The following is a 10403-nucleotide window of genomic DNA, read 5'->3' as shown; positions in this document are numbered from 1 at the left end:
ATAAAAATTAAAAAGGGTGGGCAAAGACCTGGTTGGGAAGATTTTGCACCATCCTTTGGCAGCAATGTGGGGTTAGCACTGCTGGGGAAAGGGTCTCGGTGTCACCGTCACCAGGGGTGGGAAGGTGATGCATAAAAAATACAAGTATCTTGTTGTTTTATCTAAGAGAAGGAACTGTAGCATATAGCAAGTGGCTTCCGAATCCATTGATCACATAGGATAATCCTTTCAGAGGCATGGAATAATTATCATATGCAATCCACACATCCACCCACCCCCTCCCACACCCTTTTCTCACCCTTCTGAGTTATTGGTCATTTACACTTTTAAAAAATAGATTTGTCAAACTACCCCAAAGCACAAAAAAATCTTTCCAAAGGTTTTTCTCAAAACAAAGAGGGGGGGACATACAAACTAAGCAAAACAAAACCAAAAAGTTTGCATGAAGAACAAGTACTCAGAAGGAAATAATAGCAGCAAAGTAATATAAATGCCATGAGTCCACTCTGTCTTGAGTCATCGGTTATTAAAAATAACCTCCAACCAGCATGGGCAACTGCTGATGAACTGTCTAGTGTAGCATTGGCCCCAGCCTTTCACAAAGCTGATCTGAACAGTAAATCCAGTCCATGGCTGCTGCATGAACTCATGGTCATTGGGTCTCTGCAAGCTGTATGCCTTCTCGTAGTCAAAAGCCTTGATGGAAAAACCTGGAAACACTTTGTGAACCAGCAACATCCTGGAGTCGGGGCTGTCCAGTGTGGCCGACTTGATGAAGATGGGGTAACTGCTGCGGTTGTACACCCACACACCGTCCACTTCCTTGGAGAGCTGGATGCCATAGCCAATCTTGCTGCGGACCTTCTGCACCAGTTGGCTTTTGTTGTCTGAGTTGAGCTGTCCAAGGCAGAAACCATTCCCCTGAGGCAGATCATAGAAGATATCCAGGGAGGGCTCTTGGACAGAGTACAGCCGACCCACGCGTGTCTTCTCTTCCCAGTATGCCACCACGCACCAGTTTGACCAATCCCCTGGCTGCTGAAGAACTTGAAAATCTACAGAATGGGAGAAAAAAAGGAAGAAAAAGAGAAATTTATCACCAGAGGGGGTAATACGACCCAAAAGTGGCACAATGCTGGCAGGTCATTGTCTGCCAATGTGTTTATGATGCTCTCCATGCACATACCAATGCCCATGGCACATCTACCATTTCCAAAATCAATGTTATTAGGACCATTTAATTTGAACCAGATTTGGGGAATTCCTGTGCTATTTCAGCGTCTAATTCTAATTAGAGTTATGGGTCCTAAATCACCAGGTCCACCTTCAAAAGTGGCTTGAGACCCACCAGCAGCATCCATGGTGCAGTCACCCTCACTCAAACCATCACTAGGATCACCTTCAGTGGCAATAGGAGAGGTGAGATGCTCCAGCCAGCTGCATTTACCAAGACCAAACACCCTAAATGTCCTTATTTTCACCCGCTAGAAAATGGATCTATTTCCATAAATAACTATCTACTGGACACAGATGCTGAGAAAAAATGAGGTGCTGCTGAGAAAACTACACTGAAGGTCACCCCATGGGATCAGAGGGGTCAAGTGATGCCATGAAGATTTTTGCCTTTTCTTTTATACCCCTGTTATATCTTTTTTACAACTTCTGTATTCTTAGTGCTTTTTGTCTACATTCTTGGACTTGTTTGTCAAGCTAAGAGACTAAACATTTTAGAAGCTTTGCAGGTATAGGATAGTGTGCCCCAGACCCCAAGGTCCTCTCCAGAACACATTCTGTAAACTAAGATAGAACCATGCAGGGGAAGGTTCCCTGCGGAGGGGGGCTCATTCAAGCCTCTCATTGGGGAATTTTTGATAGATATGCTAATCAGTAAAACCTATAATGTTATACCAGATCTTTTGAGTGTGCACTGCGGTGTGCATTTCGGTGCATTTGACCTGGATGTGTGCACCTAAGGATCATTAAAATAAATACCAAGGTAAAATCCCTTTTCCCCTTCTAACCATGTTTGACTCTTGATTTTAAGATCAGGACAAGGCATCAGTTGCTGGCGACCACAAAGGGACCCTAAAGACCTTGAAGATCGCAGTCTTGGGTTGGAACACATCTTGCTTTGCCCCTCTTTCTGCCGGCAAATTACAGAGGGGCCAGAGCAATGATCCGGGACTGTGACCAGGACTTTAGGACCCAGCACAGAAAGGCAGAAGCACAGAAAGGAAGGTGAGTTAAAAGGGGACCGATATTATTGATATTGTGCTAGCACTAGGGAAGGAGATCTCCGAGGGGGTTGGAAAGGTTGGGGGCAGAGAAGCCCACAAAAGGGGAAAGCTTGAACCTTTCCCCTGCAAACTGTGGAAAAGAGGGGACGCCCTCCGTGGAGTCCACAAGAGCCCAGAGGCTGCACCCCACACAGCTGCAGGAGTGGCTCAGAGGCTTGAGAGGTTGGTTGGCTGGGAGGCTGTGGGTTCGAATCCTGTTGAGACCAGATTTTCGCCCGCGTATTTACTGCTTGCTAAACCTAGTTGCTTTTTAGTATTTTAAACTGCTGTAGTTCGTGTAGTAAGCTAGATAAACTGCCCGGGAAGTCGGAATTCCAAGGCCGGATTGCAGGCTGAATTCCGGAGTTAAAAGCTTCCCTCTGGCAGAGTTTTCCTGTCTGTGAGCAAACATGGGTGGTGTTTTTTCAGATGAAAATGAAAAAATCCCTCCTAACAGCCCATTAGAGTTTATAGTAAAACACTGGAAATGGCTGACATGGCGAAAAACTACTTTGGACACCCGAGAATTGATCAGACTGTCCACACGGGTTTGGCCAACTTTAAGTCAAGGAAATTGGCCTAGCCATGGTAGTTTGGAAAGTAACATCATTACTGACCTGATGGTAGAACTGAGATCATTACGTAGGTTTGATGAACTAAGATATGCAGAACTTTTTACTATGTATCTGAACAGGGAAGAAGCATATGTAGTAGACAAAAGTAATATGGAAATGACTTTGAGGAGGAGAAGAGAAAGAAAAAGCCGCAGCAAGCTAACTCGCATACTAATACGGACAGAGAAATCGATATCAGATCTAGATGTGGTGGCCCCAGCTTTGTGTGATAGGGGGGTCTCCCCCCCATTCAACCGTCAGGGCAGCCCGCACAGGTGGGGTGGGGATCAGAGGGACAGGGTAGCTGGTGGGGATGGGGGCAGGGGGTGAGGGAGCGACTGCTCTGTTGCTGCCGCCGCTGAGGCAGCCTGCACAAGTGCCATCCAAGCGGGGGCGAGGGAGGGAGCAAGCGGCCAGCTCCAAGCCAGAGGAGCGGCGTGGGGCCTCCCCCCCCCCCCAGCCTCATCACCACCCCCTGACCTCCCCAGAGGCGGAGAAGGGGCAGGCTGGCCGCCTTTCCCTGAGTACCTTGAACACAGAAGTGAAGGCAGAAATGGGCACAGGCGGTTCTGAGTACCTTCGCCAGTGCAGAGAATTGCAGGTTTCTGAGCCAGAGACAGGAGGAGCCGCTCGCTCTCCCCACCCTATGGCGTGGCCAATGCTAAAGCTGAGGGCAGATGGGATGGCCCTGACCCAGGCCCCTCTTGTGGAGCTAGGGATGGGAGAACCTGCTTGCAGCCCCTGCCTCCCTACCCCTCCACTGACGCAAAAAGCAAGACAATTCCTGATCAACATTCGGCTTGAACAATGTTTAAAACCAATGAATCAATTACAATTAAAAGCGAATGGGATGATTCCGATACAGATGGTTCTCATGGGGAGGGTGGTAGAAGAAGGGGCAGGATAGCCCGAGAAGCTATGAAAGCAGTCAGTCCCATCTCTAAACACACAAGGTCCAAAGCAGGTAAAGGGGGGGAGAAAGAACTTGCATTAGAAGCTCCTCTGAGACAGGCTGTGGGAAATCAAGGAGTCATTTATATAAAGACATCGTTTTCCCTCAGAGAATTACAGCAGTGGAAAAACTCAATTGGGAAGTACAGGGACAACCCAGAGAGAGTAGCTATGTGTGTAGAAATGGCCATAAAATCCCAAGACCCAGATTGGGGTGATCTAAATGTTATGCTAGATGAATTATTGGATAAAACAGAGAGAGAAATGGTCAACAAAGCTGCTATATCTGCTACAGAAACTCAAATTGCAACTGGGAGTCTCCAAGGGTCAGTTAATGACATCTATCCCCTAGCAAACCCTGGCTAGGATCCCAATGTCCCAGAACAGATGGAAAAGCTGAAGCGATACCAGAAATGGGTGGTTGTTGGGTTAAAATGTGCTGTTCCTAAAGCAGTGAATTGGGCTAGGTTATATGAGATCAAACAAAATCCAAATGAGACCCCCACAGTTTCTAAATAGGCTTAAAGAGGCTGCACAAAAATACACTACCTTAGACCCTGACTCACCTGAGCAGCAGATCCACCTGGCCTACCTGTTTATAGGTCAATCTGCTAATGACATAAAGAAAAAGCTGCAAAAGATAGATGGGCCACCGGACATAAGTAAATTGTTGAATGTAGCCTGGAAGGTATACCAGAACAGAGACTTAGCAGATAAACATCATAAACCCCACCACAAGAAGAAGTATGATAAGGAAAAGTCATCTGAGACATCAAAAAGGGGTCCCCCTTTTCCCCTAGCTGAGGACCAGTGCGCAATTTGCAAAAAACGGGGGCACTGGAAAAATGAGCAGAAAAGAAGCCCCCAGTTTCAGAACTAACTGTAAATACGGACTGACGGGGACCGAAGGTAACTACCCCAGCAGAGCCTTCGGTTGTAGCTAAGCTGGGGAATGATGATGCTGAATTTCTGGGTGATACAGGGGCAACGTATTCTGTGTTAAATACTTTAAAAGGTAAACTGAGTCAAGACACTGTGGATGTGATTGGAGCTACAGGGGTAAGTGAAACAAGGCCTTTTCTCCAACCTTTAAAATTTAAATTGGGAAAACACTGGGTCACTCACCAGTTCCTGTATATGCCAAATTCCCCAATGCCATTATTGAGCAGAGATTCATTGGAAAAACTGGAAGCAGAAATTAAGTTTTCCAAGGAGGGGGGAGTGAAAGTCATAATCCCAGAATCTAAAATTATCAAAGCAGATGCTATGCTAGGACAGGAATGCCATGAAAAAATTCCCAAAGAAGTTGAAGAGGCTGTCATTCAAATAGTGTGGGCCTATGATTCTCCTGGGAGATCCAAAAAAGCTGAACCTGTGAGTATCACACTCAAAGCAGGGGCTACACCAGTAAGGCAAAGACAATATCCTCTGAAATTAGAAGCTCGTAAGGGATTAGTACCTGTGTTTGAAAAGTTTCCAAATTTGGGTTGTTAGTGGAATGTGAATCCAGGTACAACACACCAATTTTGCCAGTAAAGAAAGCTGATGGTAAAAGCTACAGGTTGGTACAGGATTTGAGGGAAATTAACAAGATAACAGACGACTGTTTTAGATCTCACGGATGCCTTTTTCTGCATTCCTGTGCATAAGAATAGACAAGAACTCTTTGCTTTTGAGTGGGAGAATACTGAAACAGGGAGAAAGACCCAGCTCACCATGACAGTTTTACCACAAGGATTCAAAAACAGCTCGACCATATTCGGAAACCAGCTGGCAAAGGAGCTGGAGGACTGGAGGAAACAAGAACCAGGAGGAGCAGTTCTCCAGTATGTTGATGACATCTTGATAGTGGCCAAGACAAGAGATGACTGCATCCAGCTCACTGTAAGTCTGTTGAACTTTTTAGGCCAAAGTGGGTATGGGGTCTCAAAAGAGAAGGCACAAGTTGCCGGGGAAACAGTAGTATACCTGGGCCTGGAAATTTTCCGTGGACATCGCCAACTCAGCAGAGAATGGAAGGAAGCCATCTGTCGACTTCCAGAGCCCCATACCGTAAGGGAGATGCAGGCCTTCCTGGGAATGGTAGGTTGGTGTCATCTATGGATCTCAAACTACGGACTACTGGTAAGACCTTTATATGAGGTCCTTAAAGCAGCTGAAAAAGGGAAAATCGTGGACAGAGAATGCCAGGGCTGCATTTAAACAGCTGAAACATTCCTTGATGTCAGCCCCAGCTCTGGGGCTGCAAGACTTGACTAAACCTTTTGAACTCTTTACACATGAGCGACTGAATGTTGCTCTGGGGGTACTGGCACAGCACCTTGGAGACCAGCGAAGAGCTGTGGCCTATTTTTCAAAACAACTAGACAATGTAGCCCAGGGTTGGCCAGGATGCTTGAAAGCTGGGGCAGCAACAGTCCTTCTGATACAGGAGGCCCGTAAATTCACCCTTGGGCAGCACATTGTCGTGTATGTACCCCATGCAGTGATAAATGTGCTGGAGCAAAAGGGGGGACACTGGCTCTCCCCTAGCAGGATGCTCAAATAGCAATCTGTGTTATTAGAACAGGACGATGTTACTCTAAAGACAACTTCTGTGGTAAACCCTGCGATGTTTTTATCATCCACATTACTTGACAGTGTGCCTGAGCATGATTGTTTGCAGACAATAGAGGAAACTTATTCCAGCAGACCAGACCTGAAAGATGTTCCTTTGAAGGATCCAGACTGGGAATTGTACACTGATGGGAGCAGCTTCATGAAAAATGGTAGGAGGGTGACCGGTTACGCCATCACCACCTCAGATAAAATCATTGAGGCAAAAGCCTTGCCTCCAGATGTATCATCACAGAAAGCTGAACTCATTGCACTAACGAGAGCTCTAAAACTGAGCGAGCGGAGGAAGGTGAACATATGGACTGAATCCAAATATGCCTTCAGTGTTGTTCATGCCCACGGAGCTATTTGGAAGGAACGTGGCCTGCTGACTGCTCAAGGTAATGAGGTTAAGCATGCTAAACAGATTCTTGCACTTTTACAGAGCATTTGGAAGCCTACGGAAGTGGCTATCGTGCATTGCAAGGGTCATCAGAAAAGGAAAACAGTCCCTGAACTGGGAAATTGTTTTGCTGACAAAACAGAAAGGGGGATTGCAGAAAAAGGCATTTTTGCAGTGCTACCACAAAAAGAGATAGATTTGTCATCATTTACCCCAAAATACGATCAGAGGGATCACAAATTAATTAAGTTCCTTAAGGCTGAAATCAAAGAAGATGGGTGGGCTGTTACCCCAGTAGGACAAGTCGTAGTTCCACCCCTGATCCTTTGGGAAATAGCCCAACAAAAGCATGAAAGTACCCATTGGGGAACAGAAAATGTTTTAAAACGTTTGAGGAAAGTAGTGATAGGGAGAGGAATGACTGATATTGTACAATCTGTAACAAGCAAGTGTGAAACCTGCTGTAAAAACAACCCTGACACAAGCAAGAGAGTTGTGTTAGGAGTGACAAAGACAGGAGATCTCCCGGGAGATTATTGGCAAATAGATTTTGCTGAGATGCCACGCAAAGAGGGATGCAGGTATATACTGGTACTGGTTGACACCTTCAGTGGATGGCCTGAGGCTTTCCCCTGTCGCACTAACACAGCAAAAGAAGTCGTAAAAGCTTTACTTAATCATATAATACCAAGATTTGGGGTTCCTTTGGGAATGTCATCAGATAGGGGACCACATTTTGTTGCAGCGGTGGTTGGGGAAGTTAGCAGGATTTTGGGACTTACCTGGGACCTGCACACACCATACAGGCCCCAGGCAAGTGGTAAAGTTGAACGCATGAATGGGACCCTCAAAACCCAGATTTGCAAGATTTGTCAAGAGACATCCATGACATGGGTTCAAGCCCTGCCTATAGCCTTGCTGAGAGTCCGCATACAGCCAAGGTGAAGGGACAACATCAGTCCCTATGAAATATTATATGGCACGCCATACGAGGTTCCACACATCCCGGGGGAAATTCATCTGAGAGGTAAAAATGATTTGCATAAATATTTAATGGCTCTGAGTTCCACTTTGCAGAAGCTCCAGAGATTCGTTGTGTTATCCAAACCAATAGGATTGGACACACCTGCTCATCCATTCCAGCCTGGAGACTGGGTCTAAATCAAGTGGTGGGACAGCGACCCCTTGCAAGCCAAGTGGAAGGGACCATTCCAAGTTTTGCTGACCACTTTTACTGCGGTCAAGGTTGCTGGCAAGGGACCGTGGATTCATTACTCCAGGGTGAAGAAAGCTTCTGCTCCCAAAACTACCAAGGAGACAGAGACTGATACAAATCAGAAAGATGCAGTTTAAACTGTTTTTCACATGTTTGCTGTTTGCCCAACTGGTAACCATGGTTCAGGGTTCACCCCATGATTTGCATAAGACTGTGGTCCAAAATGTGTCCAAGGTTCTTATGTGGACCAAAGTGAGAGAATTAAGAAAGATTTGAATGAAATTTGGAAGGGAACTCAAATTCTACATGAAATAGCTTCTAGAAATAACACCTTAAATTTTGATCATATTTTTGATACCCTCACCTCATGGTTACCAAACTGGGCCTGGGTAAAAGAAATATTCATAATATCTGTAATTGTAGTTACTATTTGTGTAATAGCTTGTGGAGCAGCCGGTTGTGTAAACCGGTTTTGCGGGTAAAAGGTAGAGTAGAGACTAGACAAGGTAGAGTTTTGTTAATCTCTAAAAGGGGGGAAATGATGCCATGAAGATTTTTGCCTTTTCTTTTATACCCCTGTTATACCTTTTACAACTTCTGTATTCTTAGTGCTTTTTGTCTACATTCTTGGACTTGTTTGTCAAGCTAAGAGACTAAACATTTTAGAAGCTTTGCAGGTATAGGATAGTGTGCCCCAGACCCCAAGGTCCTCTCCAGAACACATTCTGTAAACTAAGATAGAACCATGCAGGGGAAGGTTCCCTGCGGAGGGGGGCTCATTCAAGCCTCTCATTGGGGAATTTTTGATAGATATGCTAATCAGTAAAACCTATAATGTTATACCAGATCTTTTGAGTGTGCACTGCGGTGTGCATTTCGGTGCATTTGACCTGGATGTGTGCACCTAAGGATCATTAAAATAAATACCAAGGTAAAATCCCTTTTCCCCTTCTAACCATGTTTGACTCTTGATTTTAAGATCAGGACAAGGCATCACAAGGACTGACCTACTTTAGTTCACAGGGCTTTTCCCTGCCCATAGGCAGAGCCTGGGTTGTTGGGGGTCCTCCCCCCTGGCGTGGGGTCGGGGGGGAGGGGACCCTGGGGTAGAGACACGGGGTTTCCCTACTCCCTGGTCAACCTCGTTCCCCATTGGTTGCTTTGGGTTCCCCTGCGCGGGGAAGGACCCTGCTGGTCCCGTGATTAAGGGTTCGTGGGCTGGACCCCAGCCATGTGGCTGGAGAATAAAGATCTCTGAAAAACATCTATCAAGAATCGGTCCCTATTTCTTTTCCACGGGCCTTGCTGTCCGATACATGTTTCAGGAGACCCCATCGCAACACTGGGTGATTGAGAGGATGGAGACATTGGATGATGCCCCAACTTGTGGGAGGCGCTGAGAGATTGTGGGAATCGAAAATCTCACACTTGTTAACAAAAATGGCCTAACCCCCCCCCCCCAAGAAATTAATTCATGTAACCTTATTTTTTACTTCCTTGGGCATAGCTATCCTGTGCAAGCAGCAGGGATACATTGTAGGAGGAAAAAGCAAAGGGGGGAGGGCTGAGAAATGTGAAAAGGCCCCTTTTCCTGATGGAGGATCCCTAGCAGCCTGGCACAGCTCAGCAGGTAATTCCTTCCAGCCTTGGTAGTCATGTGTAGTGGTTTGGTCTAAAATACTCATTACTGTTTATCTTCTGTGAGATAAGAATTAGGAGAAATGCAAAGCAGGCACCAAACTTGAAAGAATATAAAGAAGTTTATTAACAGACCTAAAAGAGGGGGAAAAAAATTATACCACCTTCAGAACGCTCCTCCTCCCCCCACCTTCCTCCCTTCTCCCACTGACAATGTAAAAAGACAACCCTTAAGATGTTCAGTCTGTTTACCACTTCCATAATAACCTTGTTTAGTCCATTTAGAAAGAGAAGTCTCTTCTTGCTCATGCTATGAAAACATTATCACAACGAGACAGCCACCCACTTCCAAATATTGTTCAGTCCATTTAGGAAGAGGAGTCTCTCTGCCTGCATGTGAGTCCCTTCCTCCGACTTGCAGCTTTTCCCCCAACTGCTTTCGAGGGTCCACTCTTGAAGTTTTTTGGGGTACAATTTTAAGGTTGAGCCGTTCAGAAACAAAAACAGAGGCCCTCCTCCTTCCCTGGGAGCAAAGGGTCTTCATCATCTTCATCGTTAGGACTATCTCTGGGAGCATCTCTAGGGACTGAGGTTATCTCCTTTCCTGTTTGGAGCAAAAGTCCTCATCTGGTTCATCTCTCCCTGTCCAAACTTCTCATGAAATTACAGCTGCGTCAGCATCTGCCTATCTCAGCGCAGGTGCTTTTGCT

General features: G+C 45.9%; 1 protein-coding gene across 1 annotated transcript in view; it reads right to left on the bottom strand.

Annotated features, from left to right (window-relative positions):
* Positions 1-516: 516 nt before the first annotated feature.
* LOC309584584 (mothers against decapentaplegic homolog 7-like) overlaps positions 517-10403 on the bottom strand; it is a gene marked incomplete at both ends in the record, with an annotated part of 56095 nt that continues 46208 nt past the window's right edge. The window contains one exon of the mRNA XM_082300679.1: positions 517-1055. Within this exon, the coding sequence (XP_082156805.1) occupies positions 517-1055 (539 nt within the window). The remainder of the gene's footprint in view (positions 1056-10403) is intronic.

This window comes from Coloeus monedula, assembly GCF_965178545.1.
Source record: "Coloeus monedula genome assembly, chromosome: W".
Classification (NCBI taxonomy): Eukaryota; Metazoa; Chordata; class Aves; order Passeriformes; family Corvidae; genus Coloeus; species Coloeus monedula.
This window is presented reverse-complemented; position numbering and strand designations above follow the sequence as displayed.